Source organism: Uloborus diversus, chromosome 2 (genome assembly GCF_026930045.1).
Source record: "Uloborus diversus isolate 005 chromosome 2, Udiv.v.3.1, whole genome shotgun sequence".
NCBI lineage: Eukaryota > Metazoa > Arthropoda > Arachnida > Araneae > Uloboridae > Uloborus > Uloborus diversus.
Window position 1 is genome coordinate 116993993 of NC_072732.1, and position 25223 is coordinate 117019215.

Consider the following 25223-nt stretch of genomic DNA (forward strand, 5'->3'; position numbering starts at 1 on the left):
AAATTTTTAAACAGCTAGAAAGAAATAACTATTTGACACAGAAAATTGAAATTGATGTTTATTCTCTCCGACCTTTATGATCTTGAAACTAATATGTAACACAATTATAGCAGTAAAACTTTCAAAAACTTTAGCCAAAACTATTTATTTATTTAAACTCCCCCAATCACCAAGTTGTGATTGGAAAAGAGGAGACGGGGAGGGGGGGGGGGGACAGAACAGGTCATGAGCGACCAAGCACTTGCTGGAACAATTTTGATACATACAGAAACACATAAAAACGCATAAAACACTTTTAAAAAAAACATAGTATATAAGTGAAAAAGAAGTTAAATGAGACTGATGGCTGGAAATTTCAAGTCGTCTGCTTGTGATATGAGTAAGGACATTATTTCATGGATATTCTTGCATGAAACTGGATGAGATATTTTTGGAATTATAAGTAATGGAAAGAGCTGGTTAGAGCACAGTTGAATATGTGATGTTCTGGAGTTTCAGGTTGACTGCATGCACATAATGGTGAACTAATTATCTTAAATTGGTGTAGATACAAAGGAAATGGTCCATGTGCACTGAGAAATTGTACTTCTATTGGATGTTTGCAGCATGGTTTTAGTTTCACTATTGGCAGGAAATCATGAACCCTCCGACCAGTTTCTAGCTAAAACTAATAAACTTATTAGGGTTTTCAAACTAGCTAATTGCAGATACAGATATTTTAAATAGCCTAGCACATTATAACTATTTTATAACTACATATAACCTAGGAGCAAACAGCCGAATTTGCTGAGTGAATGAAAAACACGGATTGAAATCACTCTAACTAAAGTAAATGGTCTAGATATGCATAATGTCAGGTGCTTTGGTATACAGTTTCAGTCAGAACCTCATCAATTGAAAATAGCTTAACAAGGCATATTGCAACACATGAAATAGTCATTTGTTCCTGTCAGTAAACAAACTATCACTTTATAGCTTAAGCTTATCTGATCAGATGAAATTTGATTAATCTGACATAATTATCATGGCTTCAGAAATTTCACGTTAAGAAGGTTCGACTGTAATATGCTTTCATATTTCATGATATAAGAAAGAGGCAGAGTAGTAGGTGCTTTCGTTGTGTTAAGATGGAATTTGTAAACTAAATGTGAAACACTGCAAATATGAAAGCAGTCCGAATGTTTGAGGGCTGCTGGCATACAGTATCTGGGAGAAAAGCAGAATTGACCAAGGAATCGGCTCTCCTGCCAGATTTCTGAAGAAGTAATGACAAGGCATATGGTTTAAGTTGTTTAAATATAGGTTCTGAGTACCCCCATCATACTTGAAGAACTTGATACCGTTTCAGAATTTCAATGTAAAAATTTTATCTAAAATAAGTTTCACTCATTTCATTGAATAAAAATATACAAAACACCATGGAGAACTCTCATTTAGTTTCTTTCATACTATAAAAAATAGCCCATATGGCGAGCAAACTTGGAAACATGTAAAAGTCCTTCATGTTTCCCTTCAACTTGTACAAGTCAGAAGAAAACATATTTCAAATTGTTTTGGAAAAATTGGGCTGCCTAATTTATGCATTATGATACTGACAAAAAAGAGTGAGAAAGTGAAGAACCTATTGAAGAGTTCATTTTGGCAAAGCTTGAGCATATAAAGCAGTAAGGTTGTACCGACCGCTTTTATGCCACGCCCCTAAGGCAGAACTACATACAATATACCGACAGTCCAGATATCATATCCAATTGTCCTTGTTATGGACTGATCAATCTATACTTTATATATCCAAGCTTCGGCTTCAATTTACGAGCTGAACCACACCATGGCTGAGGACTTTCGCTAGTGAGATAAATTTACTTTATCTACCAGTTTGTTGGAGTTCTCAGCTACAATGGGACGACATCTGCCTCCAGCTCGGTTATTCACAATTGCAGACTGATAAGTTCATAACAAGAACGAAGCTGCAGTCTATGGATCGGATAACCAGGCTGTCTGGTATACTGCATAAATAGGGTTGTTTCTCATTTTTAGATTTATTTTTCCCCAGTTAGAAGAGAGTTTAAAAAGTTGTTTGCACCGGCCTGACCGTATATTGCACGTATCATTAAATGGAATGATTTGGATGATTCTAAATTCTAAAGTTGATGACAAAAAGATGAAGATGAACAAAAAAAAAAATCCTTAAATAATGGAAGCATTTATTTTCAATTATGAAACAGAAGACATTTTCACTTATCAAACATGAGAAAAATTGCAAATTATGATTTAAATAATTTAAAAAATCCAAAGCAAAATAACAAGTCCTCCTCTTTTCAAATAATACATAAAACTCATTCTTAAAATATTGCAAAGAAAGAAAAATTCATATAACATATTTTTTAAATTTTTGTGGTTAGTATCTAGCTTTTCAATCAACTTCTTCTAATGTTTTCTCACAAATAACTTCTTTGAATGACATTAAAGTTCCACTGTATATAAATGTATAGGTGCATGTATGAGGGAGTCTATCATTTTCCCTAACCACTTCACAGCATTTCTACAAACTATTGAAACTTGCGTGATTTAGGGTTTTTTCTGCGCAGCTAGTTGCTTTCTACCGAGCAGGAAAAAGCTTATCAACTTTAAGAACATACTATAATTTCAATAACATATTATGTGTGTCTCAAAAAGAAAAAAAGAATTATATAGAAATGTGTATTTATTAATATCTTCCAAATAAAGAAGAGGAAAAAGCAGCAAATTTTACCTTTGACAATACTAAGTTTCCCATCCATCGGACACAATCAACGTAGTTCATATGTATATCACGAGTTGTGAAGATTGGAAAATGTTGCTTCAAGGTATTGAAGGGCCTGAAAAATGTTTAGGAACATTTATTAAGTTAAAAAAAAAAAAAAAAACAATAATAATAACATTATTCACAGATTTGGTAAGAAAATATCAAAGAAGTCGAAAAAATTTAAAACACGATTCTCAGAGAAATAACGAAGCACAAAAATCTGTAGCAGTGCATTATATTTTAAGAACTATTAAAACCTAGTTTTATAAGTTTAGAAAATTTGAATCTATATAGACCAAAAGAAACATATATATAACAACACAAAAGTTACGAAGAACCTTTTTTGATTGGCCATAAACTTTGCCAAAATGCCCATAAAAATGTCTTTTTTTTTTTTTTTTTGAGGAAGAGGAAAAACAAGAACTAGCAATCAAACATAACTTTCTGAATTTCATCCCTTAAAAGAAAATTCGTTGCCACTTTTCTTCACTCTAAATTGTACTCTCCATTGAAATACTATGCACATCAAGAGAGCTTTTTAAGTTGCATTTACTACTAATTAAGCATGCTTTAGGTATAAAAAATGTTGCGTTGCTTCCAGTTCTGCATTGCTACTTCCAAATTGTACACTTTGTTTGCAAACAGTTTTCATTTACATTAACTTCTGCAAGGACTCTACACCAAAATGAAGATAACACAAATAGCTGGTAACAGGCATTGGGCTGCTCTCCTTGTGTTTTCGTTTGGTTCAGAAAGCATTACAAGTGTTCCCAAAAGTTTTTCAAAATACTCCTTCACTGATTTTAGTGCATCAAAATGTGCACTCTTAACGTGTTACAGATAATCGTTTAACAGACACTGAGAAATGTTCAAGAAGTACATGCCATTCATGGGTGGAGACAGGGAAAAAAGAATTTTTCTTTGATAGTCCTGATATTTCTTACAAATGCTGAATTTTTAGCAAAGAAACGCTGTCTACATAAAATAATAAGACCATTAGATCTATGCACACACTAAAAATAGACACACTTTTTCTTTTATGATTGTTTGAAGTCCACCATTTATACCAGCCACGTTGACGACATTGTTATATCCGTGTGAGAGACACAACATTAAGTCTGATGCAAACTTTACTAAGTTTAATGCAAACTTTATTCAGTAACTCATCCCTAATGTCAACAGCTTCCTTTAAGAGCGCTGAAGCTCAGGAGTGCTTTTTTTTTCACCTTTCCAGCTTACAATGCTAAAATATCTAACTTGATTACACATTTGTGTGTTTTACATCTGGTGTATTGGCAAATATTATCCCAAAGTATTCAGCAGCTTCAATTTCTGTAACAAACAGTTCCTTAACATGATTTCGTAAGCTAATAAATTCTTTGTGAATGAGTGTTTGACGAAAGATAGAAGATTGAGGCTTTTGATCTAGAGCTGTTTGTCTGTAGAAATCTTACATGTTCTTTTAAAATCGGGTCATACTTTGGAACTCATTTCACAAGTTTCAAGAGGATTTCTCTCTATTAAGATGTTTCACCTTTTTTCGTGTCCACAAAAAGGCAAATTTTGCATGGCAAGAAACAATTTTACATCAAACAAAATATCTCTCCAAAGTTTCTTTCCTTTTTCCATTTCAAAAATGCATTCTGCATCAATAGATTTGCAAGCTTTCCTTTTCAGAAAACTGCACATTGCAGGGCATCTAGGCAATCGTTCTGAAATGGAAACACTGGTTCGTTTTTACGTCAGAAAACTTGTGCATCACAAGTAAATGACCTTGCAGTATGCAAATTTTGAGTATCAATACTAAAATCAGGTCATATTTTTTGGGCAGCAGTTTCTCATTAAAATTTTTCAAAATTAGACCTGATTGATGAAAGTTGTTTCAGCGTTTTATCAGTTTTACGTCATCATTCGTTATTTGCATAGCACATTTCATCTCGCTTATTCTTATAGTTAACAATTGGTTTCAATAAAGTGATTTTATATAAACTTTTGGGATGCACTTTAGTAGATGTTTGTTGCCGTGAATGCACAAGCCAAAATAATTTTCAAAGGATTAAAAAGCAAACTTACTTATTACTTTTAACTGGATTGTAGTTATAAGATTCTCTAATGGCTGTTCGCACTTTTTCTTCATTGATTTCCCAAATCTTTAAAGAGTGATCCATTCCACAAGACACAACTTTTTGACCAAGAAGATCAAAGTCCTGTTAAAATAAGTGATAACAAAAAAGTACTTAATGACAAAAAGTAGTCGGAGAAAACGTCATGATTTTGAACTTAAAAGAAATAATATACGGTCAATTCGCGATAACTCAAATATTACTATAACTCAAAGTTTTTATCAAGTCCTGATCCCTTAGTCTTTAATTCCATGCTAATTATTCTCAATATCTCGAATTTATCTTCCTTTAACCCAAAGTTTTTTCAAAGGTGAATCAAAATTAATTTCGAAAGAACGAAAAAAAAAAAGAAATAAACAAGTGACTGTAATAGAAAAATTAATTCACCTTCACTTGCAATTCCTGCACAATAGACCTCTAAAGCAAGAGGAGCACCTGTTGAGCCAATGTGCGATAAAGGAGTTACACATGCCGAAATGAGTTGGCTTGTTTTCTTTTCTTATACTGTACTGTTTACTGTTTGACATGTTGCTGGACTACAAATTTGCTTTTAAGCCGTCAAGTCAACTGATTGTACCTTTATTCAAAGGCCAACCTAAGTTAAGATGCGTTCCCCTTCATTCTTTTGTTCGATTATTTGTTGATAAGTTCCTGAGAGACAGAGTGAGTTTATTTCTTTACTAATTAAGATGTCTAAGCAAATACTCTGCCAATGATATTAAAAGAAAAAGAGATGGTTTTTAATATTAAAATGTTGAAAACCGAAACTAGGGGCAAGTCGAACTTCCGATAAGTCAAAATTTTTCGTCGGTCCCTTTAGATTCGAGTTATTGCGAATTGATTGTATTAAATAACATATCAGGTATAAACAGCTGGAGAAATAAGCTGACGTTAGCCATATTTTGCAATTAAAAAAAATCATTTGAGGCCTAGATTTCTGAACCTACCTGACAAATTTGACGCCATAAACTTTAAGATTACATTGAAGCATTTTTTCTACCCCTTAGTCATCATGATGGAGATATGTGATTGACAAAAGCACTGAAGTGCAGTTTAGAGTTGGATTGAAGCGAGAAACTAGTAATAACATTTTTTCCATGCAGAGCAGTCCAAAGAGAGGACGGCGTCCGGGGCAAATATTTTCTGACGCCCTGTTCCCACACATAATGGTGGGTGTTTTTTGGAAAGTATCGAACATTTTTATATCAATTATTATATAATTAAACATGCAATCTGAAATCTAATGTGTTAGATTTTAAAAACTACTTTGAAAAAAAAAAGAATAATACTAAAAAGAATTTGAAATGTGGTAAAGCTTAGTGTTAGTTTATGGCGCCCCTTCATATATTGGAGCGCAGGGCAATAGACTCGCTCGTTCCCCTCTTCCAACAGTCCTGCATCCATGTTTGTTCTCCTTGCAAGCGTTGTCTGTACTGCTACTGGGATTACAAAATTGTTCAGTCCATTTCTGCTGCTAAGAATGTTTCACAGGGACAAATGACATCGTGGTTATAGAGAGGCAAAACATCAGTCAATAATATAGAGCATTATTGCTTTTAGTTTTATACAGCAATCCTGATTTTCATAGAGAGACAGATGTCAAATTTTCAGTTAACAAAGCAACATTTGGGAGAAGCTTTTGATTTCTGCTTTGCTTGGAAGAAAAGTGCTTCTGAAAAGCATCAAATGCCAGCAGAAACTAATGGTGACAATACTCCTATTGATTAATTAATCATGTAGGGATTGGTCTTGCCATTTTAAGAATGGTAATTTCTACATTGAGGACATATTCCCAAAATGTGAAGAGAACAAATTGGAGGCATTACTTGATTAAGGTCTGAGTCAAACACAGAACATTTTGCTGCACTCCTTCATATTTGCCATACAGGTTTTTATCAAAAGCATAAAAAACAGCAAATAAAAGAGTTTATCGAAGTAATATTGTTTTAGAATTAATTTTCCAGATATACTATAAATATATTATTAATGATTACAATATAATTGAAGCAAAAATAAAATCAAACCATTGATTAACATTTAACTTTTTGGCATGCTGACTCTAATCAATACGGTTGGCCGAAAAAAAACTTTTTTTTAAATTTCGATGATGGGTAGTGCGGGAAAGGTGCCATTGGCCGAGCAAAGTGCACATAAAAAATTTGGATTTTTTTGCGCAATTTCTTGATTTGCTGCAATTGGGTCGAAATTTCGTAAAAATGATGTTTTTTCATGTTTTTAATCAAAATAAGGAAAAATAGTACGTTTCTATTTTTGAAGGTGAGTTGGGTGGAAAAAGTGCCATTGGTGGCATTAAACTTCCTTAAAAAAATTAAGGTATGTGGGATAGTTTTTTCCTTTGCCACAAATGATTAGAAGTTTTGGCAATTATCAATTTTTTTAACATTTTCAGTAAATTTTCTCAAGTAGTAAAAATTTTGTTTTCGCCACATTTCTCTGCCGTAATTATATAGCATTATCACATATAAGGCATTTTTAGATGCGTGGTGGGTCATATATGAACAACTTAATGCACATAAAATTTTTAATTTGAAATGTGCTATTCAAAAATTTTGTGCAACTGCATTCAAAATTAAGGTTAAACAACACAGAACTTAACAAAGCACTGAAGATGGTGTAGATTCTGCTTGTACTTTCAACTGAGAGTTTTTATCTACACCTATTTTAAGTAATAAAAGCTTTTTGGGAGTTGAATTTCTGCATTTTAGGGCTTTTACTTCCGTTAAAGTATTGCTACAATGAAAGCATATTTTCCTTCGTGGTCATCTGCAAATTCCATGCTATTTTAGTAGTATTTCTACTTACTACACACAGCTGGCGCAGAACTTCAGATCCTAAAATTGTTTCGAATACTATGTGTATTTCAGTATCTTGTTACGAAAGCCATTTCGTGATTAGAGGTTGGCTGATATTGGTTGAGAACCATATCGAAGCATATTGTCATATTCAATTAACCTGAATTTTAATTTTGGAACCTTAAACCTTAAACACTTGACTTAAACTCTTTTCATTGCAATTTTCATTGCTATTTATTCAATTAATATTCATCACGTTTTGATTATTTGGCTTGGTTTTTTGTCAGTTTCCATTGCTGTGGTTGCATTCTTGTGAATTCTTAGGTTGGCCATGTTATTTACTTTTTTTAATCCCTTTTGCGTACCCTGGTCGTTTCTTTAGGTGAGTCATATGGGCAAATCAATTCATATCACGAACAGTGCGAGACATCTAAGGCAATCTTTTTAAGTTTTGAAGTACTTAAGTCAAGCAAAGAGGCAACTGTGAACCACCTAGACTACGTAATAGGCCCTCGTTGGCTGTCTTAAAACTCTGGAGAGCACAGTCCAATTCAAACATTTGCAGAACTATCAATAATGTGTCTTGGGTCTGTGCTCAAATTTTCAGTATTTTCCTCTGCCAAATGCATGATAGAGATAACCTAGAATGATAGCATAAGTAGGTTTTCGCATGCCATCAGCTTGGGTTTGATTGGGCCAGAAAGTTCTTAGGTTCAGTACTTTATCTTATTTATCAGGTGTCAGACTGGGAGTTCATTCATATAAAAAATATGCACCAAATGTTGCAGTTCTTTATTTATTTTTCTTCTTTTTTTTAACACCTGCAATGACACCGTTGTTTTTTTGTTTTTATTTTCATGTTCTTATGTAAGTGCCGTTTTTAGTTAAGAGATAATTACTTTGTTCCTTTTTAAAAAGATTTATAAGTGATTAAGAACAAATTCTGCGTTGCTCCTGTTGGTTTTGAACGCAAATCAAACAGAGAGCTGCACTAAGTTTTCTAATAGCATATTTTAAATAAAAAAAAATATACGCAATAAGTAGTTAATTTATAACACACCACGCATAAAAATGCATCACATGTGATAAAACTATATAATTATGGAAGAGAAATATGGCGAAAACAAAATTTTTACTGTTTGAGAAAATTTATTGAAAATGTTAAAATAACTGAAAATTGCTAAACTTCTACTCATTTGTTGAAAAGAAAAGAACTATACCACACACTTCAATATTTTTATGGGAGTTTAGTGCCACCAATGGCCAATTTTCTGCGCAACTCTTTATCAAAAATAAAAACGTACTATTTTTATTAATTTTTGGCTAAAACCATGAAAAAACAGTATTTTTTCGAAACTTCAACCCAGTTGCGGCAAATCAAGAAAGTGTTCAAAAAAATTCAAATTTTTTATGCGCACCTTGCTCTATCAATGGCACCTTTTCCGCACTACCCATCATCGAAAAAAAAAAAAGGTTTTCGGCCCACACTACTAATCAAGAATGTAGAATTTTGCCAGAAAATTTTGAATTTATACTTTAAATAAAAATATATAAAAATTTCACTGATTTACCACTTAACAAAGTATATTCCAGCATATAACCAGAACACAATCACTATTGAATATACAATTAAAACATATTTGCTTAAGCATAAAGTTAATGTTAGCTAAGTTAGAAAAAACTCACAGCACTCAAGACTTCATCTCTGTGACCTTCAACACCGCCAAATATTGCAATGCACTGATCAGTTTTAATGTTCCATAAACGTAGAGCATGATCTGTTAAAAATGAAAATATTTTTTTAAAAAATGGAAGCTATCGAAAATAATCCCTATACATGCATCAACAAATAACTAGTGCAACTAATTTCCCTCGTGTTCTAATTATGATCATTAGTTTTTAATCAAAATAACAACTATACACATTTAATCTATACATCGAATCGTATAGCTTCAGTCTTCTGGGATGCTAGGCCATTTTAACACAATTCTCATGCACAACTTTGATGATGTGGAACATTTCTTTAACTTTGTTTTGTTTTTAATATGAGTCAAAATGCAACGAATTTCATTGATATGATGTACAGTAGAACCTCTCAATAAGGAATATTAAAGGGACAGCAAATTTTATCCCTTAAATAGAGGTGTCCCTTCTTTAGAGGTATTTAAGTAGATGCATGCTATGTTAACTCAATATAATTTTGTAATCGCAAACATAAATGTTGAAAATGTTTTATACTCACAATTATTTGAATTTCGAACTTTATTAGTGTTTTCCCTAGACCAAAGTGCTTTGTGAAATGTTATATACAGCTTGCTGCATGATATATGTTTCTACAGTTTCCAGGCCGTGTAAAGCATTCGAAAAAGTAAGTTTTGATGGGAGTTTCATTATCGCTTTCTGCATCACAATCAATATTCGTTGATTGCTCCCTCGCCCGCAAAAAATTGTTTTTTTCTAAGCCAAGAAAAGGCTCTTTCTGCTTCGGGACAGTATGGATAATATCATTTGGAAAACAATCCAATAAATCCTTACTCAAATTAAAAATAAATTTTTTTTCCGGCTGTTCAAATAATTTGTTAATTCAGGGTTTATTATTTTGTAAATGGAGATTTTTGCCTTCATTTTAGAAGGGGAAAAAGAAAAGTAGAGATTTGTTAAATCAGGGTCCAACTGTGCGTGTATATATATATATATATATACACACACACACATTTGATAGAAATAACATTTACTATGGGGGAGGGGTAGGAGTTAAGTACCAATAAGGAGAGATTTGATAGGGATCTTTTAGATTTAAGAGTGAACTGAAAAAAATCTATGTATTTGTGATTAACATCGCAAGCATTCACTTTAATGGAAAAACTCAATAAGATAATGTATCCATTCACATGTCCATGTAATCAACAAAAACTGAACAGCAGATTTTAAGCAGCTGAAATTGCTTATTAAGAATCAATGCAGAATTGTTAAAATAATAATAAACCAATTCAACTTATTTAATTTAGTGTGATCTTCTCTCATCTTTTGATACAAATGACTTACAATCGATTCACACATTTCAAATATAATCAATTGATTAGCGTTTCCGATTCAAACACATTTCACATCAAGGATTAAAATAAACGTCTTGTTTTTATTTGATTTATTACTTTCTTCTATATCTAATATATAGAAGAAAGTATTGGATTCGTGCAAATTTTCGAATTTCGACTGATTCGAACGTTTTGAGGTGTGCTGAGTACATTTCGACTATTTTTGGAAAATGTCTGTCTGTCTGTGTGTATGTGTGTCACGTCTGTGTGTGACCAGTTTTTTGTGTGCGCCTCTGCTCTACAGCAAAAACTACCGCATGAAATCGAACGAAATTTGGTACACATATGTGCCCCTATGTGAACTTGTGCCCATTGGTTTTTGGCGCGAATTCCTCCAAGGGGGGTGGAGCAATGGGACGTTTTTTGAGTTACGCGTGATTGCTATTCCTCAGGAAGTAACTGGAAGAATCAAACAAAATTTGGTCCATATGTTGCCAGTAACAGGAACAGGTGCTGATTCAATTTTGGTGTCAATAACTCAAACGGGGGTTGAGCTATAGAACGTTTTTTGTCGTCAATTGTGACTGCTGTATCTCAAGAAATAATGAACGGAATGAAAGAAAAATTTATCGGCGAGTAGCCCTTAGTGGGTAAAAAACCGGTTTTATTTTGGTGTCAACAGCTAAAAAGGGGGTAGCGCAATCGCCCATTCTTTTTTTTTACTGTGAGTGCCCTATCTCAAGAAGTAATGCTACGTTCTGGTTGAAATTTAGAATATATGTGAATCCATATGGAAACAGGCTTTGGTTTAATTTTGGCGCCAATCGCGCCAAGAGGTGCTGATTTATTTTTATTATCATTATTTTTTTAGCGAATAAAAATAGCTTTATTAATGCAACAATAAGAAAGATAAATCGTAATAGATTGTCGTCTGCGTATTTCTCGTGATTTTAAATGTATGGAAATGATCGGAAATATTATCTCAATGATTTAAAATTTTTAACTGTTGCCATCTTATGTTTGTTAACAAATAAAATATTTGTAATTAATTCAAGCAAGGCTTTTAAAATAACTTTCAATTTTTGCTCTTTGCTTTGCTTTTGCAATAATTCAGACATTGGGATGGTCGTCAAGTTTTTGCATGTGTCATTTTGTTTTTGTTAGGAATATTGCTTCCTCGTCAAGCATGGGGAGGGATCAGAAAAAGGAAAAATATAGAAGAAAGTTTCGGGATGGTCACAACATACTAGTTTTTTGGTGATTTCAAAAATAAATGCACATTATATAATATCTTATAACCCTTATGCTTTTTCAATGGGCAGGGGGGGGGGGGACCTTGCATTTTTTCATACTATGATTGAAAAAGTAGATTAAAAAATATACAAAACATAATCAACAAGAATAGTTTACCTTTGCTAACAGAGAGCAACAAATTGCAATCAAAAGGGTGAAATTTTAACTCATTAATTGCATTCCCATGACCAATGTAATGCTAAGGGAAATAGAAAACAAAATCAATTATAAAATCAGTAAGAAACAAGTACTCCTAAAATCAAATTTAATATTTGCACACAAGTTCAAAATTGTTTATCAAAAGAAAATTTAGCAAATACACTACTTTAATAGTCTTCTGAACAGCTGGTCCAATGATTCTTATTACACCTCTAGTTCCAGCTGCAGCTAAGAGAGGATGTCCACTAACGTCATCATAAGACCAAGCACATGTATAAAAATTTTCATCAGGCTAATTGTTAAGAAAAATCACAGGACAACGAAAGTGAAACAAGTCATTAATGTAGTTTTATATTTATCATTCAATAAATTTCCTTCTTAATTGGTAGTAACAACTACCTTGCATAGAACTAAAGCAAATCCAATGCATAAAAATAAATTAATATTTTTACATCAATTAAAAGACCACACTAAACAATCTTGGTATCATATTTAAATCTTAGGACTAAGGTTTTAAAGTCAATAAAAAGAATTTTGTTCATTTAACACTGTAATGAAGCTAAATAAATAGAAGAAATGAAAAAAGTCTGCGAAGAATGCAGAAATATTGCAGACAGAAAAAACAAATTTATTTATCTTGAATTATTAAATTAGAACTTTAAAGCACTGCTGAAATTGAGTTTGAGTAGCTAACTTTTAACATCTGCTATTAGCTTCCGATACAACTTATTATTTTCTGAACAGAGTAGACAACAAAAAGCAAGTTATTTCAATAAAAATTTCCCGCATGTGGTTATGAAACGAAAAAATGTGTCTGTTGCCCCCAACAAATCTTGTGAAAACTACTCTGAACAGAAGAAAGCAATTTTGTTCTCATTACAAAAAAATGTTTTAAATTTTTTCTTGATTTACATGTACATTTTTATTATTGTTGTTATTATTATTATTTATTTATTTATTTTTTGTTTTTTGACAACGAACATTTAGCATTAAAAAAATGTCTTAAACGCTTTTGAAACATGTTCGCTATAGCATGATAAGACATTCATAACCATTGGCGAGCCATTAAAAGTTATTTGAGTCCTGGCTAAAAATTTGAATTTTCAAGTGTGCCATTTGCAATTTTAATGTGCTAGTTTGTGAGTGATAAATAGCAGGAATAGTAATGAAAAGAGAATCAATTTCAATGGGACATTCTCTTTTTCTGATAAAATATGAGTATAATAATGAAAATTTTAGGATATTTAGGACCAAATTCACAACAGTTTTAAATTAAACAAAATTTAAGGCATTTTTTTTAAGTAGGAATTTTAGGAAAATTAGGCCAACTTCTACCCTTGGTTCTGTTAACAGATGTGATGTGAAAAGTTCTCTCGGGAAGGAGGAGCAGGGGGTACTGAGCTCTCCTGAAATGTTAAAGGGAGAGCCACAGATTTCATGGTTCCTACACCTTTGCTCATTTAAATTATGTTTGCTATCATAATAGTATACAAAACCTTTTATCTGGGATCCAGAAAACTGAAAACTTTTTGCTTGATTTTCCTGCCCTCCTTCATTAACAAGCATTTTCAGCAATTTTTGAAAAAGTGAGTATTTTTTTGAAATACCTAGTGGATATGAATGGTTTTCCTCATTAATACCGTATTACTTGTGTAAAATTCAGAAAATTCAATACAAAACTGAACTTCAAAGATGACGGGTCGTTTTATGTGCAAGGTAACATTTATGTGTTCAGTAACATTTTCCTTAAAAAAAAATTGAAAAGGACAATCAAAAATTTGAAAATTTCCCAATTTTATTCCAAAGAAATAAATGCTGATGCATTTCAATGCAACTTTTTATTGAATGGCTTTCAATAAAGCCATTTAGAGCATAAGTGACAAAGCAAAAAAGTGCAAGAAACACTGAGTACCAGATTGACAAATTTTGTTGATACTCAATTGTTGATCAAAAGACTGCAATAATAAAAAGTAATTTAAAACGCAAATTTTTATTGCTATTAATTCAATGCAAAACCAACAATTAGCAACTATTGCGGGTTGTAAAAACAAAACCTTTACAAAAACCACATTCACAAAAAGGACAACTCTTTTCAGACACTAATATAAAAAAAAAAAAATCGCACATTCAGGCTCACCAAACATAATCCTTACTTTGCATTTTCTTTCTCTTCAAAACATTATTGAATGCAGTGTTTTTCAAATTCTTCCTTCAAAGTTTTAAATTTTTAGGCATTAGATGGTTTCTTTCATTTAATACTTATAATGATATTTCCAATTTATCAGCCTTTCTGAACAGTTTCTTTCATATTTTAAGATGCATCACTATTTATAACACTAGTTCAGGTTTTAATCAGCTATCCAGAAAACCAAGAAATTCAGTAATCTTGGATAGCAATGGTTCTGAACATGCCTGATTATTTGGTTATAAAAATAGTCAAGAAATTGCCAAATGTATGAAAAAATAAAATAAAGACCCAACAAAAAAGTTTTAGTAATCTACAAACAAGGGGTGCTTCAAACTTAATTTTTAGGAGGGCAGAAATTCTGAATTTGCCAAATAGAACTCCAAATTTTGCCGAATAGAGCTCGAATTTCACCAAATGATAATAATTTTGCCGAATTACGCTAATTTTGCAGAATAAGGAAATTTTTGGAAGGTGCGCCAGTGTCTACAATAATAAGTTTCAAGCAGAGCAGGGAGTCTCTGTTTCAAATGCAGTTCTACTGTGGCAAACACATGGGGTGTAAAAAATGCCCTTGCATTATAGCTCACAAGGCTTTGTAAAAAGGGAGAAATTATTCAGGAAATATTTAGAGGGAAGACAAAGCAGAAGCAAAAAAGTGATCTCAATGTCACTACAATTTAAAACTATGCAGAGACTGTGTGCTAAAAGTTGAACACGAGACTTGACTATTACATTATTTATACCTCTTTAAAGAATACTGAGGTGGGATTGACTGATTTTTCATCCAGTGAGCTTAAACTAATTGCTTTATCTTAAAAACCAATATGCTTCAAGTAACTCATCTAATGTCCTTAAAAACCTGAATACTGTATACTAAGACTGGCAATATCAGAACTTTAATACTGCGATATATTGCTCTCCAAATACCAATATTTTGATATATTCTTGAGGGGGGGGAGGGTGCAAAGGTTACAGTTCAGAGCATATTATGTCGAAAACCAACAAAAAAACATTTCCAAATATAATAAATACAATTATTTCTCTAACTCAAAACTTTCCTGGAAGGGGGGGAGGGGGCGTGCAAATGGTATAGCTCAAAGCATGACAAAAGGTGTTTTGCAACAAAAAAGTTTTAAATATTCAATTCAATATTTCGTTTATATCTCTTAAGTTGAGCAGTCTCAATAATTTGAATGTACTTTAAACTGTATTTCATACTGACATCTTAAATAGTTTATTTTTAGTCCTTTAATAACTCTTGCTTTAAGACTTTTCACTTCTTAGTTTAGTAACATTAAGTAAAATACTAGTAATAAATCTTTAAAGAATGCAGTTATAAATTTTGGAAACTTTCACACCACACACCCATTATGCACACAGAACTATGAAATATTCCTTTAATTTATATGCCACTAGCTGCATTACCCAATGTTGCACGGTCTACCTCGAAAATAAAAGTTTTGTCTACTGACACATGTTTGACAATCAGGTTTAAAAAGAAGGGAAAAAAAATAGCACAAACATTTCCCGTCAATGTATAGAAAGCACAATTTTATGACTCAAAATTTAAATTTAGACATCATGGTTTTTTTGTAATCATTCTGGATTTTCTGGTGAAACCTCCCAAGGTGGTCCCCCATACACCCCATTTTGGTAAAAAAAACTTATGTGAATTCCTGAACAACAACAAGGATCGCTGCGTCATGTTTGGAAAAAATCAGACAAAACTGGATTTGCATAAGGAAAACCAATTGTGGGGTTGTATTTGCACCCTCCCCCCTTTCCTCATAGGTAGGGAAAAACCTCTATGACAATTCCTGATCATCAAAGAGCCACTGTGCCAAATTTGGCAATGATCCGACGAAAACTGTGGATCTGTATAAAGAAATCCCCATGTGGGAGGGAGGGTGAGCCACATTGCGAACGAAAACTACTCTAAGTAAGTTCTTGAGCATCAAAGGACCTGTCTGCAAAATTTTTGCAAAAATCTGACGTAAACTGGATTTGCATAAGGAAAACCTCCGTGGGGTGTTTTCGCACCCCACCCCCTTTCTCATAGGTAGGCGAAAAACGCTCTATGAAAATTCCTAAGCATCAAAAAACCGCTGTGCTAAATTTGGCAAAGATCTGACGAAAACTGTGGATTTGTAAAAGGAAACTCCTGGTAGGAGGGAGAGGGGAGTTCTGATTGCGAACAAAAACTGCCCACTGAGAATTCTTGAGCATCAAAGGACCTCTCTGCCATACATGGCAAAAATCTGAGGTAAACTGTGAATAAAATCATTATTTGGTTAATCAAAATATATTATACATATAAACTATTGTTTTTTAACACATATTTTAATATTGATTTTAAAAATGCAATTAATTTTTCTTCAGCAGATCCAATCCAAAATCCATATTAATAGGTAAATCAATTATCATCAATGTCACTATTTCAGAAGCAATTTAACCGAAAAACGAATACGAAAATTTATTCAATTTTCAATTCCGGTATTTGAAGACAACTCTTAAATTGAAGTCAAAAAATACCAAACAAAAGAGCTGCAACCGTTACGTTACCGACATAACGTAAAACTGTATGTATGCTTGGATTTGCTTTGCTATAATAAATATGGCTTCAAATCCGTGAATGCATAGAACTTACATAAAAACCCTATTTTCGCGCATTCATCACAGAAGTTCTGTCAGTCAGAAGTTCCCAGATGTACGTAATTATTCAGCTAACCCAACGAGCGTCTATTTTGGATTTGTTATAAAAATTCAAAGTTACTTATCTGTTTCAAATCAGAGAAGAAACCTTTCTATAAAAATACTTTATTTAACATGAACACCACTTGCTTCTTGCAAGATAAAAAGGCAACTGAATATATGGTGAAAATCAAAACATGTTGTTGAAAACCCAACAGTTGGAAATGCAGTTACAAGTGTACATGCAGTTACATGTGCAGTTACATGTGTGCCAACACCTGATTGGTCAACAGCCAGAAACTAATTTAAATATCCAATGGACCAATCACATGTTGGCTACAGTTAAGACACTGAAAAATTAATAAATACTCAATCTAATTTTATGTTAATTTTAATTAGTAATTAAATATATATCTTATTTTATTTATTTATTTATTTTTTAACATGAAAGAATACTCTACAGGATTCTATTTGCGTATCTGAATGCAACGAGTGAATTCTTCTATGGCAACCCTGTTGGCTTTAAACACGGGGCAGCCTTGCTTTCCAAATCCACAAAACACTCTCAGCACAAAAATTGGCGATATATAATTTTTTTGTTCTGCAAAGCACGAAAATACTTGAAAATTTTGCTCTAATCAAGGTCAACGAAAAAAGGCATGAAAATCGGTAAAACTTCTAGGAAATCTGGAGGAATTGGCAGGCATGATCTACTTATTAAGCACAAAAAAATATGAATGAATACGTACTTTTAAGTCGTTATTTCAATTAGTTCATAATTAAGTCCGGTTCTATATATCAGACAGATTGAAATCTGAATACTGTTACTGCGGTAATAAATATATATCGATATATTACGATATATCGCCCAGCCCTACGGTACACTTACCTTACTCACTAAATTGCATAGCAATCATCATGTCATATACCCAGAAAAATACAAATTCATAATAAAAACAAACAATTCGAAGGATACGTCAGGATCAGCATAAGCCTGAATCAATTTAAAATTATCTTCCAAACATTCATAAATTGTAACCTATGGGAAAAGTAAACACTTCATATACTTATATGTATACTTGTGAATTGAACAAACAAACAAATAAAAAATGAATGAAACAAACTCAAAGATAAACACATAAACATGTACTTCTGTCAATTTTGAATTTAGAAAAACAAAGTTCAAAGTGAATTTTTGCCAAAAAATAATAGCCATAAGTTTTGATTGATAGCTCATCTTTTCCAAAACAATAGACAATACAAAGCAGACTATCTCAAAATACACTACTTCTTTTCCTTTCTTTTTTTTTGTTTGACAAATTATGTTTGAAAAAAAAATCTCCTGTTTTTACTAATTAAAGGAAATTCCATGCCTATTTGGTGATTATAAACTATAATTTCATTGATAATTAAAGAAATTGATCTGTTCCATGATAACACACGTCCACGTAATTCCAGGGTTTCCCAGGTGGCACTGGGCAAGTTCAAATAGGAGCAGCTTGACCAGCCGCCTTACAACTTGGACATGTCACCTTGAGATTTCCATGTGTTTGGTCCTTTGGAAAAGCACCTGATAGGGAAGTGCTTCAACTTGAAACTCAAGGACACTGTGAAGGATTAAGTCTCGTCACTGCCACAGAAATTCTGGGAACAAGGAACCCTTCGGTTAGCTAATCAGTGGGATTGTTATGCTTGGACCTATGGTGCATACTTTGAATAAAGTCTCCATTTACACCCACAGTATCATTTGGTACTGTTTCATTCGAACATCCCTTGTAAATATATTTATATGATTTTAAAATTTTATTCATTTACTTTTACAATTATTGATTATTTAAGCAATATTTATTTTTCAATTTAAATCATCATAAAAAATGCATACATTACACTAACAGAGGTAACACAAGTCATTAACTTTTCACTATATCCTACCTTTTAGCATATTAACAATAGTATAGTGCCATAAGATTGATATGATATTTCTAACAAAAAAAAAAAAAAAAAAAAAAAAAAAAAAAAAAACAAGAGGCATGGATTATGTGCCGACTAATAATAAAAAGTCTATACTAAATTAAAGCTGTCCACTGGTGACTGGCTACAAGCTAAAAATTTTAAATTTTAGGTCTAAAGGGCACTCTATAGACGCTTCTAAAAAGATAAAGACACAATCCATAAAATACTCTTTGGAATAAGAACATAGTGCTTATTGTGAACAAAGTACCATTATTAGGAAAAGGAAACATTGCCCATAAATCTCCATAAGGATGAACAGTTCTTAACTTATCCCATTTGAACTAAGACAGCCGTCATAAATCCAACTAAGATAAAGATGGTCCCAAAAAATTGTTATTAGAATAAAACGTCCTTAAAAATTTTACTAAGCACATATACCCTTAAATTCCTATTTCAATAAGGAGTCCTTAAAACTCCAATTAGAAGTCTTATTAGGATAAGCAGACAGTTCATAGAAATCCCTTTAGGAAAAAGACTGTCATATTCCTATAAGATCGCAGTTGTTAAATAACTCCATTAGGAAACAGAGACAGCTCCCAAAAGTCTGTTAAGGCAGAGACAACCCCAAAAGGCATGTAATATGCAGGGGTAATTAATACCATGTTAGTACAAAAATACTTTCATCTTATCCTAAAGTGAAAACTATTCCATGTTGGTTGAAAGGTGACTGAAATTCAATTACAAGTGCAGCAAAATGAGAAAGCTATATTAATAAGAATGCAAAGGGTAAAAAATATTTTAAACAAAACATTTTAAAATAACACAATAAGCTAATTTGTTTGGCTTAAATAATGCACAAGTTTTATGAACTAATTTAAATATATTTCTTTACATTTGATTTCAATATAACTAAGTAATAAAGATTCTTAAAAAACTCACTCTGTTACTACCCACAGTAGCAAAAATATTTTGACCATCCTTCAGATAAGGATTGAACTGGACACCGAACAGGGGCTGGCCATGATCTTCCTAAAATAAGAATTATTTGTTGTTGTTTCGTTATTTATACATAAAATGTCTAATAAATTACAATACCCTTTTAATTAAATTTAACAAAACATTTTTATATATGAAATACAGAAATTTGGAGTTCAAGCCCTACTGAGGAAAATAGTAATGCAATGAATAAAAATATATTGAAATACCTTGAGCATAAGTTGCTTTAAAATAATATGGCATTTCGGTTTGTGTACTTGAAACCAAGTTAGTTAATTTTTAATCCTTTAAATAGTTTTTTGTTTTTGATGAAAACTTTTAGGATACCATAGTCACAGTTAGGAGAAAGTTTAAAAAGTTGTTTGCAAAACTCCTGAAATCGCTACGACTTTAGTTTTAAATAAATGTTTAAAGTTGATGTGGGAAACAGGTTTTTAACATCGCAGCACTGAGCATATGACATTAAAAATCAAGGTCCCGCCCATAGCTAGATAATACAGACACGCTTGTTTACCTTGGGAGTGGATAGATTTGATGCTGTGCAGATAAATTTGTTGTAGATATGTGCATTGGTTGACAATTATTAATAATATCCATACTAAACACTGATTATCATCAAAATTTGAAGATACTGTCAGCCCCACTTAATCAGGTAACGGATAAACAAATACACCGCTTATAGGAATAAAACCTTCCGGAACCGAATATTTCCCCATAGACGTAATGTTAAAGATCCCCCCTTAATCGAAGTTTCCCCGGATCAGTGGTGGATACAAGAAGAGGGTCATGACCCCTTCCCCCTAAACCCTCGACAATAGTATCCATCCACCATTGTGTTCAAGCACTTGATAAATAAGATATAAACAATCTCGGTAAACTTTTCAATTCATTAATTTTTTTTAAAGTTAATATTTGAAATATTGCTTCTTTTCAATTCTTATGTAATTTTTTCAAAACATTTATGCTCTAGTAAGTTGTGCCTTATCCCTGGACGACTTAGTGCATTTTATGGACCCCCAAGCAGTTTCAAAATTTTTTAGAACCAAAACTAAGTTCGTTTAGGAAGGGGGGGGGGATATTTTTCAGCATGACTCCCCCCCCCCCAAATGGTAGTCTGTATCCGCCTCTGTCCTGGATAATCAAATAATATGATCAGCTTTTGCTTACTATAATATCAGCTTTCACAAAAATGACAAATAAATTAAGCAAGAACAATTATTGACGTAAAAACGGTAGTAATATTTTTCAGACAATAGGCAAGAAAAACAACGTTCTTATCCCTTTAGAAAATTTCCAATATTCTACCAAAAAATAAAGCTATTGCAGACAACAATTAAATATCACAAATAAATGTACACATTTTAGACGCTAAACACTTTAAAAAATTTAATACAAAACACGGTAGACGAGGAGGGGTCACAGTGAGTCGGAAAAGTATTCCCGAAAGAACTTGAGCATGTAATCCACTACTATGAGATTTTTCAAATGGATTCTACTGAAAAAAGGTACCAAAGCAGATATCATAACTGAAGTTGCACGTTACTTTTTGTAATTTTCATATGTACTTGAAACGTACATACTAATTATAAAATTATTTTGTTGTTTATTTAACTCGTTTCAAAAACTTTTTGACAATTAATTATTTCCTTTAAATAGCTATATTGATTTATTTATGTTATGCTTTAAGACAAAAGTGGTCAATTTAGAAAGGTAAAGAAAATTTCCCCGCTTAATCGAATAAAATTTCTTGGAACCGAAAATATTTGATCAAGCGGAGCCAACAGTAATTTATAAAAAATATTAATTATTGCTTTTACAAATACATGCTTGAAAGCAAAAAGCATTTTCTTATTACAAATTTTACCTACCCGCCACATATTGATTTTCATTTCTAGATAGTTTTGAACTATGTGCGCAGATACTTTAGATTTTTATCTCACTATAATTTCGCCTAGTGCTGCTACCCAAATACGCTATTTTCGCAAGTACTAGATGCCGATTTGTTCAATAATGACTTCTAGGTAGAACAAAACTTTTTGTACAAAATTTAAATTTAACATCCGAGTCTTCTCTCACCTTAAAATTACTTTGAATGTGACAATAGTTGTACTATGGTACTAATACTGTAACTTTCAGTCATTGTTAAAAAAACATGCGTTTGTTTGCCAATTATTATGCATTTAGATTTGTTTACTATTTGTCAAAGCTGATTTAAGTCCAAATATTGCGATTTTCCGTTAATTAGTGCATTGTATGTAGAAGCCTAACAGTGTATCGTGTAACCATGTGAACTTTATTCTTTAAAAAAAAAATTTCAATTTTTTATGAGGGTTAAAAGAGCACACGTCCTATCCTTTACATGTATCAGAAAAGATTTTTCCTCTTTTCTGTAAAATTACCATAATGTGACTTATGTCCTTCTGGCTATGAGGTACAGATATGTGTGTTGCCTGATAATTGTGAAGTAATATCAACATTAAACAATGAAAAGGAACATAAAATAATGAAAAAAAAGCCTTTTTGGTTTTATGGATACATGATTTAAAGCAAAAGGCATTAATAACAACTCACTAAATGTTCACTAATATTTTGCCTACTCACTCACTCTATATTGAATTTCCTACCTGGATATATATAGTTTTCGAGTTGTGTGCGCAGATACTTTATATTTTGATCCTTCTATGCTATTGGGTTGCCGAGTATTAAAATATTCAACCTAACCAAATATTTCGTTTGTCTGCCGAATAGGCAGTTTTTCCAATACATTATTATACATAAACCGAGCATTTGGTGTATATCTAATTATGTGTTTGAACACAATTGATAATATTGACAGAATAATATTGACACGGATAATATTGACAGCCCTTGGGGAGTCATGATTCTCCAATCTTTAAAAGTTGTTTGTTTTTTTTACAGGTTTTCTTAGTTTGAAGCATTTTTGTGTAATACAAATGACAGTGTGCACTGAAATAAACAATAATCAATTCTACATTTTTACATTGTGGATCGCAAAAAAACTAAAAAATTTATTTCATCTTAGAAACGTATATTAAAATATTTGAAAGAAATTGCCATCAATTTGCACAATATATCACACATAAAAATTACCTTGATAAAAGTGGTACATTTGTAAGCCAATTTACAGTTTTTGAATTTCCATCTGCCTTTTCCTCTTCGACGACCCCTATTAGTCGGGGTATCACTACGAGAAGCATTGTCCAATGTAGAACCACTACCAATGCTAGAAGTTTCATCCTAAAAAGGCAAAGGACAATTTGAAGAAAAAGAAAAAAAAATTTCAATGACATTTTTAAAAAAATCAAAGAAAAAAATTGCTTTTGTAGATAAATAATAAATACATATTGATTACTCATAAAAAAAATTTCAACAAACAAGTTTCAAGTCAGGATTTTTCTTAATGACCAATAAACAATGACTAGTCGACCTGTGCGGAACTCCACACTGTGCTTCAAATCGTTTCATGTAGCATTTCGCTCTTTAAGAATTTTAAAAAAAGAACATTATGAAGAAAAATCAAAAAAAGTTAACAAATTAAAGTAAACGCAAAAAAGAAGGCAGGTAATTTGAATACATCAGTAACAAAACCTCCTTAAATCCAACATTGTGATAATGTGATCATCGCTAAACTTTTTGCTGTAAATATTTTCAATGCAAACATAAATGGGTAGTTCTCAAAAGGTGGGAACAAAAAAGTTAACTCTGAGCCATTTTTACAATTTTGAAATTTGACATCAGTTTTGCTTTTATTGCATAGTATACAAATATCATATCATCACTAGAACATCTTATACAAACATAAATATACAGTAGGTATTTATAAAATTAATAAAAAGCAAATTTAATGATCAGTCTGTAGGTAACAGATTTTGGACATACAGTTGTCCAGTAGGTAACAGATTTTGGACATCATCATAATGAAAGTTTTGCAGTTTTTGAACTTTACCAATGAAAATTTTACCTATTTTTAAATTCTGCAATGAAAACTAGAGGATTTATGAAGTACATGAATGACTTTGTATGCTGGTCTTAAAATAATAAAATTTTGTTATGGTTTCGTAGAATCCGGAAAAAAAAACCCATCCATTTTGCCAGCGCAGTGATAAAGTCGCCAAAACTAACTCTGTTGGCGAAAATTGGAATTCCTCGATGGTAACCCTTTGCTTATCGTACGCTGTGAGTTGTCGCTTATCGGGGTTTGCTTGGCGATTTTTGCTGCCTTTTTATTTGCTTAAATGAGTTCGTTACGATCTAAACTTGTGTTTCTACTGTAATTTATGTAATGTTTAGAGATGTAAAATTTCGGGAAATTTTGAAGTGGTGGAAAAAAAACGGTTTTTTCGGGAAAAATTGATTTTTTTATGAATAAATATAGGGTATCTTAATAGATCTGTGTTTCTTGGAACATATAAAGGAGTAAGCATTAAAAAATATATGCAATCCACAAATCTTCTTTTTCTGTTTGACAGAAGTACACATAAAGGTAAGTTTAATAGGGAAGTTTTCGATTTTTCAATTTTATTTTTATATGATAGAATAACATGTATGAACATCATAGGTGAAAAAAATTTTGCGATACGAAAATTATTTTTTTTTTAAATAAATTTTTAAAGTTCAAGCGCTTCTGACGTCAAATGGCATAGGAAGTGACGTCATGGGCTCTTCTGATAGGGGAGAAACCGAAGGACGTGCATTCGACTTTGAAGACGAAACGTAAAAGGCTTATCTCGCATTTAACTCCTCGCGTTTATGGAACATTAAACCTCTCATCCTCTCGGAAATATTCGAATATCATCGTTGATGTTACTTGAGAAAGATTATTTAGATTGTGCTTTAAGGAATCCGGCCTCCATAGTGTGTTCAAAAGGATTATTGAATTTCTAAAAATTAAAATATCAGCACGCTCAAAATGTCCCTAGCGAAAACAAGGGATCTTCGGCGGAAGGCTGCCCATTAGTGCCCTGTGACGTAAGTTCGTGACGTTTCAGATGAGCGCACTTTTGCGCGTGGATTTTTAAAAATTCATTAAAAATCAATCACGGTGTTTTAAAATTCGGCGATGGTGAATTTTTTACTTTTGAGGGTCAATTAACAGTATCCAATAGCCAAAATATGAACATTCAATAGGTTGCAACTTCCCTATAAGGAAACAAAACCCTTTTTGTTTTA

At 32.2% G+C, this 25223-nt stretch overlaps 1 protein-coding gene across 1 annotated transcript in view; it reads right to left on the reverse strand.

Moving 5' to 3' along the window:
• The window catches only part of LOC129217271 (polycomb protein eed-like), a 65753-nt gene that overhangs the window by 37316 nt on the left and 3214 nt on the right, over nucleotides 1-25223 (reverse strand). The window contains exons 2-9 of the mRNA XM_054851539.1: nucleotides 23145-23291; nucleotides 19977-20066; nucleotides 18061-18123; nucleotides 12372-12497; nucleotides 12164-12245; nucleotides 9405-9496; nucleotides 4856-4989; nucleotides 2750-2855 (exon numbers count right to left, since the gene is read on the reverse strand). Of these exons, the coding sequence (XP_054707514.1) occupies nucleotides 2750-2855; nucleotides 4856-4989; nucleotides 9405-9496; nucleotides 12164-12245; nucleotides 12372-12497; nucleotides 18061-18123; nucleotides 19977-20066; nucleotides 23145-23291 (840 nt within the window). The remainder of the gene's footprint in view (nucleotides 1-2749; nucleotides 2856-4855; nucleotides 4990-9404; nucleotides 9497-12163; nucleotides 12246-12371; nucleotides 12498-18060; nucleotides 18124-19976; nucleotides 20067-23144; nucleotides 23292-25223) is intronic.